General features: G+C 43.7%; 1 protein-coding gene across 1 annotated transcript in view; it reads left to right on the top strand.

Moving 5' to 3' along the window:
* The window catches only part of LOC118366619 (unconventional myosin-XVI-like), a 332,663-nt gene that overhangs the window by 242,578 nt on the left and 70,085 nt on the right, over window positions 1-20,000 (top strand). Inside the window, exon 28 of the mRNA XM_052493304.1 lies at window positions 19,413-19,515. Within this exon, the coding sequence (XP_052349264.1) occupies window positions 19,413-19,515 (103 nt within the window). The remainder of the gene's footprint in view (window positions 1-19,412; window positions 19,516-20,000) is intronic.

The raw sequence follows: 20,000 nt of genomic DNA, 5'->3' as shown, positions 1-20,000 counted from the left end.
CTCTTTCAGAACATCTGCTATCTGGATTTGGGTAAAGGAGAACCTGGAGAGGCTTGGTCGAGTAGTTGCGGGGGGGGGGCTGTTGGCCGAGGTTGGAGTAGCCAGGCGGAAGGCATGGCCAGCCGTTGAGAAATGCTTGTTGAAGTTTTCGATAAACATGGATTTATCGGTGGTGACCGTGTTACCTAGCCTCAGTGCAGTGGGCAGCTGGGAGGACGTGCTCTTGTTCTCCATGGACTTCACAGTGTCCCAGAACCTTTTGGAGTTGGAGCTACAGGATGCAAACTTCTGCCCTAAGAAGCTGGCCTTAGCTTTCCTGACTGACTGCGTGTATTGGTTCCTGACTTCCCTGAACAGTTGCATATCGCGGGGACTATTCGATGCTATTGCAGTCCGCCACAGGATGTTTTTGTGCTGGTCGAGGGCAGTCAGGTCTGGAGTGAACCAAGGGCTATATCTGTTCTTCGTTCTGCATTTTTTGAACGGAGCATGCTTATCTAAAATGGTGAGGAAGTTACTTTTAAATCATCCTCAACTGACGGGATGAGGTCAATGTCCTTCCAGGATACCCGGGCCAGGTCGATTAGAAAGGTCTGCTCACAGAAGTGTTTTAGGGAGCGTTTGACAGTGATGAGGGGTGGTTGTTTGACTGCGGCTCCGTAGCGGATACAGGCAAAGAGGCAGTGATCGCTGAGATCCTGATTGAAGACAGCGGCGGTGTCTTTGGAGGGCCAGTTGGTCAGGATGACGTCTATGAGGGTGCCCTTGTTTACAGATTTAGGGTTGTACCTGGTGGGTTCCTTGATGATTTGTGTGAGATTGAGGGCATCTAGCTTAGATTGTAGGACTGCCGGGGTGTTAAGCATATCCCAGTTTAGGTCACCTAACAGAACAAACTCTGAAGCTAGATGGGGGGCAATCAATTCACAAATGGTGTCCAGGGCACAGCTGGGTGCTGAGGAGGGTCGGTAGCAGGCGGCAACAGTGAGAGACTTATTTCTGGAGAGAGTAATTTTCAAGATTAGTAGTTTGAACTGTTTTGGGTATGGACATGGAAAGTATGACATTACTTTGCAGGCTATCTCTGCAGTAGACTGCAACTCCTCCCCCTTTGGCAGTTCTATCTTGACGGAAGATGTTATAGTTGGGTATGGAAATTTTTGGTGGCCTTCCTGAGCCAGGATTCAGACATGGCAAGGACATCAGGGTTAGCAGAGTGTGCTAAAGCAGTGAGTAAAACAAACTTAGGGAGGAGGCTTCTGATGTTGACATGCATGAAACCAAGGCTTTTTCGATCACAGAAGTCAACAAATGAGGGTGCCTGGGGACATGCAGGGCCTGGGTTTACCTCCACATCACCCGCGGAACAGAGGAGGAGTAGTATGAGGGTGCGACAAAAGGCTATCAAAACTGGTCGCCTGGAGCGTTGGGGACAGAGAATGAAAGGAGCAGATTTCTGGGCATGGTAGAATATATTCAGGGCATAATGCGCAGACAGGGGTATGGTGGGGTGCGGGTACAGCAGAGGTAAGCCCAGGCACTGGGTGATGATGAGAGAGGTTGTATCTCTGGACATGCTGGTTGTAATGGTTGAGGTCACCGCATGTGTGGGTGGTGGGACAAAGGAGGTATCAGGGATATGAAGAGTGGAACTAGGGGCTCCATTGTAAACTAAAACAATGATAACTAACCTGAACAACAGTATACAAGGCATATTAACATTTGAGAGAGACATACAGTAATCACAGGTGTTGAATTGGGAGAGCTAGCTAAAACAGTAGCTAAAACAGTAGGTGAGACAACAACAGCTAATCAGCTAGCACAACAACAGCAGGTAAAATGGCGTTGGCTAGGCAGGGAGGGTCGGATTAACTGCACACAGAGCCTGAGTGCGGTTGGGGCCGACAGATAAAACATAAACAAGCAGAATGGAGTACCGTGATTAATGGACAGTCTAGCATGCATCAGCTATGTAGCCAAGTGATCAGTGTCCAGGGGGGCAGCGGTGGATGGGGCAGGGAAGCTGGACTGGCGAGTGTTATCCAGGTTAAAAAACTGTCTGGCTGTGCAAAAGGTAAAAGCCTCTAGCAGTGGCTAACAATGACTAAATAGCTTGTAGCTAGTTAGCTGGTTAGCTTCTGGAGGTTCTTGAGTGTGTTCTAAAAATAAAAAATAATGGCGATTCCGTATCACAATGGGTGAGGCAGGTTACCGGAAGGTATAAACAAATTAAAAATCGAAAAGAGATAGAAAGTAAATATGGGTCCAGTGAGTGTTTGGGACGCGGCGATTCAGACGGTTAGCAGGCCTGTGCTAACAAGCTAACAGTTAGTAGGCCAGGGCTAAACAAGGTAGCAGTTAGCGGACCGGGGCTAAACAAGCTAGCAGTTAGCAGGCCGAATTAGCAAGCAAGGAGATAGCAAGGGCTAGAAAGTCGCGATGGGGTGAGTCTGTTTATTCCTCTTCATGCGATGACATCGATAGACCGGTCGTGGGTCCGGATATTGTAGCCCAGGAGTATGCTTCAGTGGTAGCACAGGAGCTCTTGCCGGGCTAGCTTCAAGCTAAAAGTGGGTGGAAACGCTACCCAGGAGTAATCATCCGGGGTTGCGGATAGCTAGATAGCTAGTTGTGAAGAATCCAGCTGAAAATGTTCCGTTTGCGGTGGGAATCCGGGGATAAAAAATAATAGGTCCGTTATGCTCTGGTTAGAGTCGCGTTGTTCGAACTGGCGAGAGCTTCCCGAGCTAAAGGTTAGCTGATGACCGGTTAGCTGAAGACCGCTAGCAATGGTTTGCTGACTGATAGCTGGTAGCTAGCTGGTAGCTAGCTGGCTAGCTTCAGTTGAGGGGTTCCGGATCCAAAGTAGATATAAATACTTGAGAAAAAAAGAGCTACATTGGGTGAGGCGGGTTGCAGGAGAGTATTTAGAAGTTGAGGTTTAACAAAATGTTTTAAAAGATGTGCGAAGAAAAATATGTTAACATTTTTTTTTAAACTATATATACAAGGGACACGACACGACAAGACGTTCGACTGCTACGCCATCTTGGATTCAGAACAACACTCACGCTCACGCACACACACACACACACACACACACACACACACACACACACACACACACACACACACACACACACACACACACACACACACACACACACACACACACAAACAATCACACACACTCTCTCTCACTCTCTCCTGCATGCAGGGATACACACACACTTCACACCCTGTCTACCTGTCTAAAGTAATAAGACTGGACATTACAGCCACACACACATTTTCTCCTTGTGTGTGATGGTGGAATGTTAGTCTTTGAAGATAAACCAGGTTTTTCTCCTAAAGCAGTAACAGTGGAATCCTGATGAGCTAATGATTACTGCCAGATCAACTAAGTACCATATTACTTATAACTAAGTGTCTTATTGTTAACTCATTAATGTTGTAAATGACTTGACCAACAGATTGAAACAGTCCAGTCACGCTGAAGTGAGGGACAACATAAAGACAGGAAGCAGATGGTTGTGGTTGGTGGATAATAGACAGATCTGAGGTGAGGGACAACATAAAGACAGGAAGCAGATGGTTGTGGTTGGTGGATAATAGACAGATCTGAGGTGAGGGACAACATAAGGACAGGAAGCAGATGGTTGTGGTTGGTGGATAATAGACAGATCTGAGGTGAGGGACAACATAAAGACAGGAAGCAGATGGTTGTGGTTGGTGGATAATATACAGATCTGAGGTGAGGGACAACATAATGACAGGAAGCAGATGGTTGCGGTTGGTGGATAATAGACAGATCTGAGGTGAGGGACAACATAAAGACAGGAAGCAGATGGTTGTGGTTGGTGGATAATAGACAGATCTGAGGTGAGGGACAACATAAAGACAGGAAGCAGATGGTTGTGGTTGGTGGATAATAGACAGATCTGAGGTGAGGGACAACATAATGACAGGAAGCAGATGGTTGTGGTTGGTGGATAATAGACAGATCTGAGGTGAGGGACAACATAAAGACAGGAAGCAGATGGTTGTGGTTGGTGGATAATAGACAGATCTGAGGTGAGGGACAACATAAAGACAGGAAGCAGATGGTTGTGGTTGGTGGATAATATACAGATCTGAGGTGAGGGACAACATAATGACAGGAAGCAGATGGTTGCGGTTGGTGGATAATAGACAGATCTGAGGTGAGGGACAACATAAAGACAGGAAGCAGATGGTTGTGGTTGGTGGATAATAGACAGATCTGAGGTGAGGGACAACATAATGACAGGAAGCAGATGGTTGTGGTTGGTGGATAATAGACAGATCTGAGGTGAGGGACAACATAAAGACAGGAAGCAGATGGTTGTGGTTGGTGGATAATAGACAGATCTGAGGTGAGGGACAACATAAAGACAGGAAGCAGATGGTTGTGGTTGGTGGATAATAGACAGATCTGAGGTGAGGGACAACATAATGACAGGAAGCAGATGGTTGTGGTTGGTGGATAATAGACAGATCTGAGGTGAGGGACAACATAAAGACAGGAAGCAGATGGTTGTGGTTGGTGGATAATAGACAGATCTGAGGTGAGGGACAACATAATGACAGGAAGCAGATGGTTGTGGTTGGTGGATAATAGACAGATCTGAGGTGAGGGACAACATAAAGACAGGAAGCAGATGGTTGCGGTTGGTGGATAATAGACAGATCTGGATACAGCCGGTCTCTACTCTTCCACCATAGTTGTTTCGATGGAGGCCCAGTGGAGAGTCTAATCTGTTGTTGACAGAGTTGTAATTGAATTATTCCTGGTAGAGAGGTGTGTGTGTGTGTTTGTGTTTGTGTGTGTGTGCGTGTGTGTGTGGGGGGTAGATTGGGTGTATTGTCGACGGTGAGGTTAGCATCACAAAGGGGTGTTTGGTGTCTGGTGTGTGTGTTTGCGCGTTGGTGTCTGGTGTGTGTGTTTGCGCGTTGGTGTCTGGTGTGTGTGTTTGGTGTCTGGTGTGTGTGTCTGGTGTGTGTGTTTGGTGTCTGGTGTGTGTGTTTGCGCGTTGGTGTCTGGTGTGTGTGTTTGTGTTTGGTGTCTGTGTGTGTTTGGTGTCTGGTGTGTGTGTTTGCGCGTTGGTGTCTGGTGTGTGTGTTTGCGCGTTGGTGTCTGGTGTGTGTGTTTGCGCGTTGGTGTCTGGTGTGTGTGTTTGCGCGTTGGTGTCTGGTGTGTGTGTTTGCGCGTTGGTGTCTGGTGTGTGTGTTTGCGCGTTGGTGTCTGGTGTGTGTGTTGGCAGTTGGTCAGACTAATTGTGATGGTAATATACTAGCCTTTGGCTGCTTGTCTGAGTGCCAGGCCAATTTGCATTACCTTTGTAGAGTTTGGCTCAGAATAACCTGTGTGCAATATGTTATTCGTCATTCTGTCTCTGTCTGTGTCCGTCTGTTTCTGTTTCTGTCTGATGCTGTTTCTGTCCGTCTGTTTCTGTTTCTGTCTGATGCTGTTTCTGTCTGTCTGTTTCTGTTTCTGTCTGTTTCTGTGTCTGTCTGTTTCTGTCTGTCTGTTTCTGTTTCTGTGTTTGTCTGATGCTGTTTCTGTCTGTTTCTGTGTTTGTCTGATGCTGTTTCTGTCTGTTTCTGTTTCTGTCTGATGCTGTTTCTGTGTCTGTCTGATGCTGTTTCTGTGTCTGTCTGTCTGAGTCTGTTTGTTTCTGTCTGTCTGTTTCTGTCTGACTGTCTGTTTCTGTCTGTCTGTTTCTGTCTGACTGTCTGTTTCTGTCTGTCTGTTTCTGTCTGACTGTCTGTTTCTGTCTGTCTGTTTCTGTCTGTCTCTCTGTTTCTGTGTCTGTCTGTCTGTTTCTTTCTTTCTGTTTCTGTCTGTTTGTTTCTGTGTCTGTCTGTTTCTGTCTGTCTGTTTCTGTGTCTGTTTCTTTCTTTCTTTCTGTTGCTGTGTCTGTTTTTTCTGTGTATGTCTGTTTCTGTTTCTGTGTCTGTTTCTGTCTGTCTGTCTGTCTGTCTGTCTGTCTGTCTGTCTGTCTGTCTGTCTGTCTGTCTGTTTATCTTTCTTTCTGTTTCTGTCTGTCTGTCTGTTTCTGTCTGTCTGTTTATCTTTCTTTGTATGTCTGTCTGTTTCTGTCTGTCTGTTTCTTTCTTTCTGTTTCTGTCTGTTTGTTTCTGTGTCTGTCTGTTTCTGTCTGTCTGTTTCTGTGTCTGTCTGTTTCTGTCTGTCTGTTTCTGTCTGTCTCTATCTTTCTTTCTGTTTCTGTCTGTTTCTGACTGTCTGTTTCTGTGTCTGTCTGTTTCTGTGTCTGTCTGTTTCTGTCTGTCTCTATCTTTCTTTCTGTTTCTGTCTGTTTCGGACTGTCTGTTTCTGTTTCTCTCTGTTTCTGTGACTGTGTCTGTTTCTGTGTCTGTCTGTTTCTGTGTCTGTCTGTTTCTGTGTCTGTGTCTGTCTGTTTCTGTTTCTCTCTGTTTCTGTGTCTGTGTCTGTCTGTTTCTGTGTCTGTGTCTGTCTGTTTCTGTGTCTGTGTCTGTCTGTTTCTGTGTCTGTGTCTGTCTGTTTCTGTGTCTGTGTCTGTCTGTTTCTGTGTCTGTGTCTGTCTGTTTCTGTTTCTCTCTGTTTCTGTGTCTGTCTGTTTCTGTCAGTCTGTTTCTGTTTCTCTCTGTTTCTCTCTGTTTCTGTGACTGTGTCTGTTTCTGTGTCTGTCTGTTTCTGTGTCTGTCTGTTTCTGTGTCTGTCTGTTTCTGTCAGTCTGTTTCTTTCTTTCTGTTTCTGTCTGTTTGTTTCTGTGTCTGTCTGTTTCTGTCTGTCTGTTTCTGTCTGTCTCTATCTTTCTTTCTGTTTCTGTCTGTTTCTGACTGTCTGTTTCTGTTTCTCTCTGTTTCTGTGACTGTGTCTGTTTCTGTGTCTGTCTGTTTCTGTGTCTGTCTGTTTCTGTCTGTCTGTTTCTGTTTCTCTCTGTTTCTGTCTGTTTCTGACTGTCTGTTTCTGTTTCTCTCTGTTTCTGTGACTGTGTCTGTTTCTGTGTCTCTGTTTCTGTGTCTGTCTGTTTCTGTGTCTGTCTGTTTCTGTCTGTCTGTTTCTGTTTCTCTCTGTTTCTGTGACTGTGTCTGTTTCTGTGTCTGTCTGTTTCTGTGTCTGTCTGTTTCTGTCTGTCTGTTTCTTTCTTTCTGTTTCTGTCTGTTTGTTTCTGTGTCTGTCTGTTTCTGTCTGTCTGTTTATATTTCTTTCTGTTTCTGTCTGTTTGTTTCTGTGTCTGTCTGTTTCTGTCTGTCTCTATCTTTCTTTCTGTTTCTGTCTGTTTCTGACTGTCTGTTTCTGTTTCTCTCTGTTTCTGTGAATGTGTCTGTTTCTGTGTCTGTCTGTTTCTGTGTCTGTCTGTTTCTCTGTCTGTCTGTTTCTCTGTCTGCCTGTTTCTCTGTCTGCCTGTTTCTGTGACTGCCTGTTTCTGTGTCTGTCTATCTTTCTATCTGTTTCAGTGTCTGTCTGTATCTGTCTGTCTGTCTGTTTCAGATTTGTGCACCATAAAAATAAATGGTTAATAATGTATTGTGTTATTTTGGAGTCACTTTTATTGTAAATAAGAATATAATATGTTTCTAAACACTTCTAGATTGATAACATATTTCTAAATATGTGTTGTAGATCAGCTTCCTGAAATGTGGCATTGAGTAATTGTAATTGTGTGTTTTATCCCAGTTGAAAACCTTTTTTGTTATTCTGGCATATTGATAAGACGGTTCCATAACCTCATCATTTCACCCCTCTGTCTTACTTCACAGGGCTACAACCCATGTCTTCTTCAATTGCTAGGCTTGGGGAAAACGTATGCACTCACAGAAAACATTGTATGGCTCTATTCTGAAAGAGTTTGCTGTTTAGGATTCTTTCAAACCCCAGATTTCAGAAGTTCAGAAAAGGACACATTTTATTTTTTATTTTTTATTTCACCTTTATTTAACCAGGTAGGCTAGTTGAGAACAAGTTCTCATTTGCAACTGCGACCTGGCCAAGATAAAGCATAGCAGTGTGAACAGACAACACAGAGTTACACATGGAGTAAACAATTAGCAAGTCAATAACACAGTAGAAAAAATGGGCAGTCTATATACAATGTGTGCAAAAGGCATGAGGAGGTAGGCGAATAATCAATTTTGCAGATTAACACTGGAGTGATAAATGATCAGATGGGCATGTACAGGTAGAGATATTGGTGTGCAAAAGAGCAGAAAAGTAAATAAATAAAAACAGTATAAAAACAGTATGGGAATGAGGTAGGTGAAAAGGGTGAGCTATTTACCTATAGACTATGTACAGCTGCAGCGATCGGTTAGCTGCTCGGATAGCTGATGCTTGAAGTTGGTGAGGGAGATAAAAGTCTCCAACTTCAGCGATTTTGCAATTCGTTCCAGTCACAGGCAGCAGAGTACTGGAACGAAAGGCGGCCAAATGAGGTGTTGGCTTTAGGGATGATCAGTGAGATACACCTGCTGGAGCGTGCTACGGATGGGTGTTGCCATCGTGACCAGTGAACTGAGATAATGCGGAGCTTTACCTAGCATGGACTTGTAAATGACCTGGAGCCAGTGGGTCTGGCGACGAATATGTTGAGGGCCAGCCGACTAGAGCATACAAGTCGCAGTGGTGGGTGGTATAAGGTGCTTTAGTGACAAAACGGATGGCACTGTGATAGACTGCATCCAGTTTGCTGAGTAGAGTGTTGGAAGCCATTTTGTAGATGACATCGCCGAAGTCGAGGATCGGTAGGATAGTCAGAGGGTAAGCTTGGCAGCGTGAGTGAAGGAGGCTTTGTTGCGGAATTCTGGATTTGATTTTTGATTGAGATGTTTGATGAGTCTGGAAGGAGAGTTTGCAGTCTAGCCAGACACCTAGGTACTTATAGATGTCCACATATTCAAGGTTGGAACCATCCAGGGTGGTGATGCTAGTCGGGCATGCGGGTGCAGGCAGCGATCGGTTGAAAAGCATGCATTTGGTTTTACTCGCGTTTAAGAGCAGTTGGAGGCCACGGAAGGAGTGCTGTATGGCATTGAAGCTCGTTTGAGGTTTGATAGCACAGTGTCCAATGACGGGCCGAAAGTATATAGAATGGTGTCCAGAGGTGGATCAGGGAATCGCCCGCAGCAAGAGCAACATCATTGATATATACAGAGAAAAGAGTCGGCCCGAGAATTGAACCCTGTGGCACCCCATAGAGACTGCCAGAGGACCGGACAGCATGCCCTCTGATTTGACACACTGAACTCTGTCTGCAAAGTAATTGGTGAACCAGGCAAGGCAGTCATCCGAAAACCGAGGCTGTTGAGTCTGCCGATAAGAATTTGGTGATTGACAGAGTCGAAAGCCTTGGCGAGGTCGATGAAGACGGCTGCACAGTAAATGGCGGTTATGATATCATTTAGTACCTTGAGTGTGGCTGAGGTGCACCGTGAGAAACCAGATTGCACAGCGGAGAAACGGTGGGATTCGAGATGGTCAGTGACCTGTTTGTTGACTTGGCTTTCGAAGACCTTAGATAGGCAGGGCAGGATGGATATAGGTCTATAGCAGTTTGGGTCCAGGGTGTCTCCTCCTTTGAAGAGGGGGATGACTGCGGCAGCTTTCCAATCCTTGGGGATCTCAGACGATATGAAAGAGAGGTTGAACAGGCTGGTAATAGGGGTTGCGACAATGGCGGCAGATAGTTTCAGAAATAGCGGGTCCAGATTGTCAAGCCCAGCTGATTTGTACGGGTCCAGGTTTTGCAGCTCTTTCAGAACATCTGCTATCTGGATTTGGGTAAAGAGAACCTGGAGAGGCTTGGGTGAGGAACTACGGGGGGCGGAGCTGTTGGCCGAGGTTGGAGTAGCCAGGCGGAAGGCATGGCCAGCCGTTGAGAAGTGCTTATTGAAGTTTTCGATAATCATGGATTTATCGGTGGAGACCGTGTTTCCTAGCCTCAGTGCAGTGGGCAGCTGGGAGGAGGTGCTCTTGTTCTCCATGGACTTCACAGTGTCCCAGAACTTTTTGGAGTTGGAGCTACAGGATGCAAACTTTTGCCTGAAGAAGCTGGCCTTAGCTTTCCTGACTGACTGCGTGTATTGGTTCCTGACTTCCCTGAACAGTTGCATATCACGGGGGCTATTCGATGCTATTGCAGTCCGCCACAGGATGTTTTTGTGCTGGTCGAGGGCAGTCAGGTCTGGAGATATATATATGAATTATAGAGCTATGAATATGTACGATAGCCAAGGTCTATACAGATTTTAAGATGACTCCAATGCTCTACCTGCACAATCCGTTATCGGTCTTTATACCCTCCTCAAAGGTCATACATTCATCAAAAAGGAATTAAGGTATATACACGGAGTGTACAAAACATGATTTACACCTGATCTTTCCATGAAATAGACTGACCAGGTGAATCCAGGTGGAAGCTATGATCCCTTATTGATGTCACTTATTAAATCCACTTCAATCAGTGTAGATGAATGGGAGGAGACAAGCTAAAGAAGGATTTCTAAGCCTTGAGACAATTGAGTCATGGATTGTGTATCTGTGCCATTCAGATGGTGAATGGGAAAGACAAAAGATTTAAGTGCCTTTGAACGGGGTATGGTAGTAGGTGCCAGGCTCACCGGTTTGAGTCAAGAACTGCAACACGGCTGGGTTTTTCATGCTCAACAGTTTCCTGTGTGTATCAAGAATGGTCCACCACCCAAAGAACATCCAGCCAACTTGACACAACTGTGGGAAGCATTGGAGTCAACATGGGCCAGCATCCCTGTGGAACGCTTTCGACACCTCGTAGAATCCATGCCCCTGTTCTGAGAGGGTGCAACTCAATATGCAACTCGTATATGAGCAAGTGTAGTTTAGGGGCATTGTTCCAAAATTACAAAATAAAATAAAATAAAAATCTGTGTGATCAGGTATGAATACTTCTTAGTTTACTCTTAATCTGGGTTTTACCTGGGTTTATCTTGGTTAATCATCTCCATTTTGTACACCAGAGATTGACAGTGTTCAACATACCTTGTCGATCAAACTCACTCTCTGCAAGGACGACAACATAATCTGCATACAATCGTATCCCCAGGGTCGTGTCATATAATTTAACTCCTAGGTTAGCGTGCTTGATTTGCTGGGCCAAGTCATTCACCAAAAGGGCAAACAAAGTTTGGGAAAGCACAGGTGCAGAAGGTGAGTTTCATAATAAGAAACATGAAGAATATTCAAAACAGGACAAGCTTACTGAACGGAAACAAAACCAATACTGCCTGAAGACTGAGGCTACTGAGGGCTAAATAAAGGGGAAGTAATCATGGGAATGATGAAGTTCAGGTGTGCATAACGATGAGGAGCAGGTGTGCATAAAGATGGGATGCAGGTGTGCATAATGATGGTTGACATGAACGCGTAATGGGGGTTGCCAGGACCGGTGGTTAGTAGACCGGCTACTTCAAGCGCAGGAGCTGGACAGGGAGCAGGCGTGACAGTTGATCGTTGCCAGACAACCATTTTCAAGTCTTGCCATAGATTTTCATGAAGATTTAAGTCAAAACTGTAACTCGTACACTCAGGAACATTCACTGTCTTCTTGGTAAGCAACTCCAGTGTAGATTTGGCCTTTTGATTTAGGTTGTCCTGCTAAAAGGTGAATTAATCTCCCATGTCTAGTGGAAAGCAGACTGAACCAGGTTTTCCTCTAGGATTTTGCTTGTGTTTAGCTACATTCCATTTTGTTTCCTGAAAAACTCCTTAACCATTACAAGCATACCAATAACATGATGCAGCCACCACTATGCTTGAACAAATGGAGCACGGTACTCAATAATGTGTCGTATTGAATTTGCCCCAAACAAAACATTTTGTATTCAGGACAAAAAGTTCATTTGCTTTGCCACATTTCTTGCAGTATTACTTTAGTGCCTTTAGGAAACAGGATGCATGTTTTGGATTCTTTTTATTCTACGCAGGCTTCCTTCTTTTCACTCTGTCAATTAGGTTAGTTTTGTGGAGTAACTATAATGTTGTTGATCCATCATCAGTTTTCTCCTATCACAGCCATGTTACTGTTTTAAAGTCACCATTGGCCTCATGGTAAAATCCCTGAGTGTCTTTCTTCCTCTCCGGCAACTGAGTTAGGAAGGATGTCTGTATGACTGGGTGTATTGATACACTATCCAAAGTGTAGTTAATAACTTCATCATGATCATAGGGATATTGAATGTTTGCTTTTTTACCCATCTACCAATAGGTGCCCTTCCCTTCCCCTTTCCCTTTACTTGCGAGCCTTTGGAAAAACTCCCTGATCTTTGTGGTTGAATGTGGTTGAAATTCACAGCTCTACTGAGGTACCTTACATACATATATGTGTGTGGTTCACAGATGAGGTAGTCATTAAAAAAATAATGTTAAGAACTTCTTCGGGATCAGCGGGTCCCCTGCATGACGGTTGACCTTACGTAGACTAATGCGATTAGCATGAGGTTGTAAGTAACACAACATTTACCAGAACATAGATATTATCAGAAAGATTAAATTCTTGTTAATGTAACGGCACTGTCCAATTTACAGTAGCTATTACAGTGAAAAAATGCCATGCTATTGTTTAAGGAGAGTGCACAATTTTGAACATGAAAAGTTATTAATAAACAAATTAGGCACATTTGGGCAGTCTTGATACAACATTTTGAACAGAAATTAAATGGTTCATTGGATCAGTCTAAAACTTTAGACATACACTGCTGCCATCTAGTGGCCAAAATCTAAATTGTACCTGGGCTGGAATAATATATTATGGCCTTTCTCTTGCATTTCAAAGATGATGGTAAAAAAAATACAAAAGAACGGTTGTTTTTTTCTTGGTATTATCTTTTACCAGATCTATTGTGTTATATTCTACTACATTCATTTCACATTTCCACAAACTTCAAAGTGTTTCCTTTCAAATGGTACTAAGAATATGCATATCCTTGCTTCAGGGCCTGAGCTACCGGCAGTTAGATTTGAGTATGTCATTTTAGGCAAAGATTTTCTTTCTTAAATAGGGGCTAATCCTTAACACTATTACTGGACACAGAGTCAGTCGATGAAACTTATTATGTTACTTGTTAAGCACATTTTTACTCCTGAACTTGTTTAGGCTTGCCATAAATTGAATATATTTTAAATGCAGGCTGTAACACAACAAAATGTGGAAAAAGTCAAGGGGTGGGAATACTTTCTGAGTGCAGTGTAAATCTATACAAGGCATGTTTAATGAAACCCAATCTGCTCATGTACAAGTAATTCTGAGTCAACCTGTTGTTTAGCATCCCAGAGTATGACATGCGGACTGTGCTAATAATGCTGATGCGTTTGTAATTTAATGGGACCCCTGGATCATTCTTTGATGACTTTGGGATTGGTTTAATGATAACTTTGTACCCAGTTGAAGGGATGATACCATTTTCAAAACACATTTCGAAAAGTCAGAATTGAGTCAGCTAGGAGACTTTAAGACCTCATTATGAGGCTCCTCCTGTTGAGCTTTGCTTTTTGAACAAGTTGTGTGTCTGTGTCGTTGCAGATGGATGTAAGGATGTGAGTCCATGAGGATGTGATCACACACAGTTCATTCAGAAATGATTCAAGATCCCTTGACTTTTTCCACATTTTGTTACGTTACATCTTTATTCTAAAATGTATTAAATGGTTTGTTTCCTCATCAATCTACACACAATACCCCATAATGACAAAGAAAAAAACAGATTATAGACATTTTTGCAAATGCATTAAAATTAAAACTGAAATATCACATTTAGATAAGTATTCAGATCATTTACTCAGTACTTTGTTGTAGCACCTTTTGGCAGTGATTACAGCCTTGAGTCTTCTTGGGTATGACGCTACAAGTTTGGCACACCTGTATTTGGGGAGTTTCTCACATTCCTCTCTGCAAATCCTTTCAAGCTCTGTCATGTTGGATGGGGAGTGTTGCTGCACAGCTATTTTCAGGTCCCTCCAGAAATGTTCAATCAGGTTCAAGTCCGGGCTCTGGCTTGGCCACTCAAGGACATTCAGAGACTTGTCCCAAAGCCACTCCTGCATTGTCTTGGCTTTGTGCTTATGGTTGTTGTCCTGTTGGAAGGTAAACCTTTGCCCCAGTCTGAGGTCCTGAGCGCTCTGGAGCAGATTTTCATCAAGGATCTCTCTGTACTTTGCTCTGGTCATCTTTCCCTTGATCATGGCAAGTCTCCCAGTCCCTGACGTTGAAAAACATCCCCAAAGCATGATGCTGCCACCACCATGCTTCACTGTAGGGATGATGCCAGGTTTCCTCCAGACGTAACGCTTGGCATTCAGGCCAGAGAGTTCCATCTTGGTTTTATCAGACCCAGAGAATCTTGTTTCTCATGGTCTGAGAGTCTTTAGGTGTCTTTTGGCAAACTCCAAGTGGGCTGTCATGTGCTTTTAACTGATGAGTGGCTTCTGCCTGGCCACTCTACCATAAAGACCTGATTGGAGGAGTGCTGCAGAGATGGTTGTCCTTCTGGAAGGTTCTCCCATCTCCACAGAGGAACTCTAGAGCTCTGTCAAAGTGACTGTCAGGTTCTTGATCATCTCCCTGACAAAGGCCCTTCTCCCCCAATTGTTCAGTTTGCTGTGTGGCCAGCTCCAGGAAGAGTCTTGGTGTTTCCAAACTTCTTCCATTTAAGAATAATGGAGGTCACTGTGTTCTTGGGGACCTTCAATGGGGCAGAAATGTTTTGGGACCCTTCCCCAGATCTGTGCCTCGACACAATCCTGTCTCAGAGCTCTACGGACAATTCCTTCAACCTCAAGGCTTGGTTTTTGCTCTGACATGCACTGTCAACAGTGGGACCTTCTATAGACAGGTGTGTGACTTTCCAAATCATGTCCAATCAATTAAATTTACCACAGGTGAACTCCAAACAAGTTGCAGAAACATCTCAAGGATGATCAATGGAAACAGGATACATCTGAGCTCAATTTCAAGTCTCATAGCAAAGGGTCTGAATAGTTATGTAAATAAGGTATTTCTGTTTTTTGTTTTTGTATACATTTGCAAAAAATAATGAAACCCTGTTTCCACTTTGTCATTATGGGGTATTTTGTGTAGATTGCTGAGGTAAAAACATATTTAATATATTCAAGAATAAGGCTGTAAAAGAACAAAATGTGGTCAAAGGTTATGAATACTTTCCGAAGGCACTGTATGTGTACATTTTGTGTGTATGTGTGTATGTGTATATTTTGTATGTTTGTGTGTATGTGCATGCATGCAGCCGTGCACATGTCTTTTTCTGTGCGCACATGTGTTTATACTCCAAGTCCATTCACCCTGACCTGTGCCCTTCTTCTCTCTCTCTCTCTCTCTCTCTCTCTCTCTCTCTCTCTCTCTCTCTCTCTCTCTCTCTCTCTCTCTCTCTCTCTCCACCCCCGGGTCTCAACACACACGTTTAGAATGAATGAATGGATACAGGGAGGGAGGTTAATCAAGTGCGGAGGTGAAATACAATGCAGACTTCAGATATCTAAGTTCCATTAGTATGGACTGCTCAGCTGCATTGATTTATGGTTTAATCTATTTTATTGTTGCTTTTATTTGTCATTTCTGATACAGTATGTTTTTTGTGGACAGGTTTATATTCCAGCACTGTGTAAGGTCAGATAATACCACTTGAACTTTGCACTCTTGTAAACCTGCCCCCTTTTATTGATTTCTGATGTCCTTCAGGTCAGGAGTCAGTTATTGGATTGTGGAAGTAAAGTTGCTATTATTGGATTTACTGAAGTCAAGATATACTTATTTCTTCTAAGGTTTCTGGTTGAAACCACAATCAGGACATAGTGCAATAGTCTCTTTTGTGTAATCAGTGACCAATACCTTTAAATTCCAACGGAACTCACTGTGGATGAAGAACCCTTGGCTAGTTAGCAAGCCTGTAAGCTACACTAATATCCTGTGAAGTGTCATGTGATGAGCCATTAGGGCTTTAGAGTGGGTTAGAGAGGGTTAGAGTGGGTTAGAGAGGGTTAGAGAGGGTTAGAGAGGGTTAGAGAGGGTTAGAGTGGGTTAGAGTCGCTTAGAGAGGGTTAGAGTGGGTTAGAGAAGGTTAGAGAAGGTTAGAGAGGGTTATAGAGGGTTAGAGAGGGTAAGAGTGGGTTAGAGTGGGTTAGAGTGGCTTAGAGTGGCTTAGAGTGGCTTAGAGTGGCTTAGAGAAGGTTAGAGAGGGTTAGAGAGGGTTAGAGTGGGTTAGAGTGGGTTAGAGTGGGTTAGAGTGGGTTAGAGAGGGTTAGAGTACAGACATCACCATCCTACTTTTATTTAATTTATGACACTCAGTGTTTGGGGGCAACTTATGGGCCCCTGGTCAAGTTGGGCCCCCCCCAGACCCTCTCTGCCCCCTATTTAAACTCATATCAAAGGTACGCTTTCAACCTAGTTGACTCCATACAACACAGCCCTCCTCAGTCTTGTAAAATTGGAGGCAATTGATAGTGTTCATAGCCGCACAGGTGAGGTTGTGGGTTTACAGAGGTCCTTTGTGTTTTATGAGTCCTGGGGGACACCGTAGTGCTGTATGTGGGCCTGGACATTAGCTTACATAGAGATTGTAAGGGAGAGTTCAGAGAGAACCCACTCCTCTAATTCAAAAATATTTTGCACACACTGAAATATGCACACCAACACAAACACACACGCACACGCACATGAACACATACACAGAAACACAGTACAGCTTTGTCTGGACAGGACTTCTCCAGACTACTCTAAACCACCTTACGCCACTAACACAGACACACACAGTTCACACACACACTTTGACAATACGGGTGGTTTATGTCTCCGACCATCTGCTCATTAGGTTTGCCTCATTTAACAGGGACGCTCTGTGACATCATCACACAGGGACAGCCTGTCTGTCTGCACTCTGGGTCACACATCAGCTGGCGACACAGAGGAAGTTCAGATCACACAGAGAAGTCTAACTGTAATTGGATAAAGGCTACTATGAGTGTGTTATTAGACCTTAGGGCGTACACTAGTGTACAGCACCCACCTGGATAATGTACTCCGGGGAGAAGTCAACCTTAACCACAGATCTGGGATGAGCTGACCCTACCTTCACTGCATCCTAACTTTAGAGAGAAGTGTATATGGGTAACTATCTGACTCTAAAGAATGCATAACAACTTGTTTATTGCTAGTATGATCACCGCACATCTGTTGGTCAACTGAAGAATGGGAATGTCAACCCTTTTAATTGGCTTTTCCAATGACATAAGGCCCCACAAATTACTCAACCCGCAAGTTATTCTCTTAAAATCTCCCACATGACTCAAGCTGTGTTAATATACTGTATGTTATTCATGTTGTTAAAGTTGTCCACACATCCCTTACCAGTGTTCTCTCCACCCAAACACAAATGATCAAAGGCTGTCTCTAACAACACAATATAGAGCTGACCCACTGTGTCCTTCTCCTCTTCAACCAAAACACAAATGATCAAAGGCTGTCTCTAACAACACAATATAGAGCTGACCCACTGTGTCCTTCTCCTCTTCAACCAAACACAAATGATCAAAGGCTGTCTCTAACAACACAATATAGAGCTGACCCACTCTGTCCTTCTCCTCTCCACCCAAACACAAATGATCAAAGGCTGTCTCTAACAACACAATATAGAGCTGACCCACTGTGTCCTTCTCCTCTTCAACCAAACACAAATGATCAAAGGCTGTCTCTAACAACACAATATAGAGCTGACCCACTGTGTCCTTCTCCTCTCCACCCAAACACAAATGATCAAAGGCTGTCTCTAACAACACAATATAGAGCTGACCCACTGTGTCCTTCTCCTCTTCAACCAAACACAAATGATCAAAGGCTGTCTCTAACAACACAATATAGAGCTGACCCACTCTGTCCTTATCCTCTTCAACCAAACACAAATGATCAAAGGCTGTCTCTAACAACACAATATAGAGCTGACCCACTGTGTCCTTCTCCTCTTCAACCAAACACAAATGATCAAAGGCTGTCTCTAACAACACAATATAGAGCTGACCCACTCTGTCCTTCTCCTCTCCACCCAAACACAAATGATCAAAGGCTGTCTCTAACAACACAATATAGAGCTGTCCTTCTCCTCTCCACCCAAACACAAATGATGTGTCCTGACCCACTGTGTCCCTCTTCAACCAAACACAAATGATCAAAGGCTGTCTCTAACAACACAATATAGAGCTGACCCACTGTGTCCTTCTCCTCTTCAACCAAACACAAATGATCAAAGGCTGTCTCTAACAACACAATATAGAGCTGACCCACTGTGTCCTTCTCCTCTTCAACCAAACACAAATGATCAAAGGCTGTCTCTAACAACACAATATAGAGCTGACCCACTCTGTCCTTCTCCTCTTCAACCAAACACAAATGATCAAAGGCTGTCTCTAACAACACAATATAGAGCTGACCCACTGTGTCCTTATCCTCTTCAACCAAAACAATCCCTCCCCCTCTTCCAACTGACCTCTCACAGCAGTGGTTGCCCCTGGCAACACCAATAGGAACAGATGCTACGGAGCTGGCCCGCCTTTTGACCCCCATTAACCTATGACCCCTCTAGTTTCTGAATGGGCGGGTCATCCGAGAGGCCCCACCAGAACTGAAAAGTTGCTATATGTGGTTCTGGTCTTCATAACCTGCCTGAGACACAAATCTAGGGTCAGACAGACTGTGCCATCACCAGCCCCAATCCGAGCCTTACCATTAAGCGATGCCATTAGGCAAATTCTTAGATATTAGGTTTTGTTGTGGAATTGTTAGATATTAGTTTTTTTTGTGGAATTTGTTAGATATTAGGTTTTGTTGTGGAATTGTTAGATATTAGGTTTTGTTGTGAAATTTGTTAGATATTAGATTTGTTGTGGAATTGTTAGATATTAGGTTTTGTTGTGAAATTTGTTAGATATTAGGTTTTGTTGTGAAATTTGTTAGATATTAGCTTTTGTTGTGGAATTAGGTTTTGTTGTGGAATTTGTTAGATATTAGATTTGTTGTGGAATTGTTAGATATTACCTGTTAGATACTGCTGCAATGTTGGTTCTAGAAGCATAAGCATTTCGCTAACATCTGATAACCATGTGTATGTGACCAATAACATCTGCTAACCATGTGTATGTGACCAATAACATCTGATAACCATGTGTGTGTGACCAATAACATCTGCTAACCATGTGTATGTGACCAATAACATCTGATAACCATGTGTATGTGACCAATAACATCTGCTAACCATGTGTATGTGACCAATGAAATGTGATTTTATTTGATGTAATGGATGTATTGATCCAATGTAATAAGATGTATACTTGCTGTGTGCTGATGGTTTCTGTCCTGTGTATGTCTTAGGTACAGAGACCTAGTGGACACCACTCTAGCTGACAAGAAGAAGCTTTCATCAGAGGAGAAATGTTGCTTTGTTCTGCAGCAGTGCAAACTCCAAGGATGGCAGGTGTGTGGTGCTGTCTCTGCTTCCCTAGTCTGTCTGTCTGTCTGTCTGTCTGTCTGTCTGTCTGTCTGTCTGTCTGTCTGTCTGTCTGTCTGTCTGTCTGCACAGAAGATAGGAAGAGGAATATTTTGAGCCCAGACCACTATATTTTGAAATCCCATGGACTTCTGATTAAATGTATTATTATTACAGCTGCCACTAGATCAACCCCTTAGACAGAGACACACACACACACACACACACACACACACACACACACACACACACACACACACACACACACACACACACACACACACACACACACACACACACACACACACACACACACACACACACACACACACACACACACACACACACACACACACACTCTCACAATGCCTCCCAGACACTTTCTCATGCACACACCCAGGCCCACACACACATTTCTGCAAAGTGGTGTATATCTGGGTGTGTGGGAGCATGTCTATCCCATGGCCTGTGCA

Source organism: Oncorhynchus keta, chromosome 34 (assembly GCF_023373465.1).
Source record: "Oncorhynchus keta strain PuntledgeMale-10-30-2019 chromosome 34, Oket_V2, whole genome shotgun sequence".
Lineage (NCBI taxonomy): Eukaryota > Metazoa > Chordata > Actinopteri > Salmoniformes > Salmonidae > Oncorhynchus > Oncorhynchus keta.
Note: the sequence above shows the minus strand (reverse complement) of the source record. Positions and strands in the feature narration are given on the sequence as shown.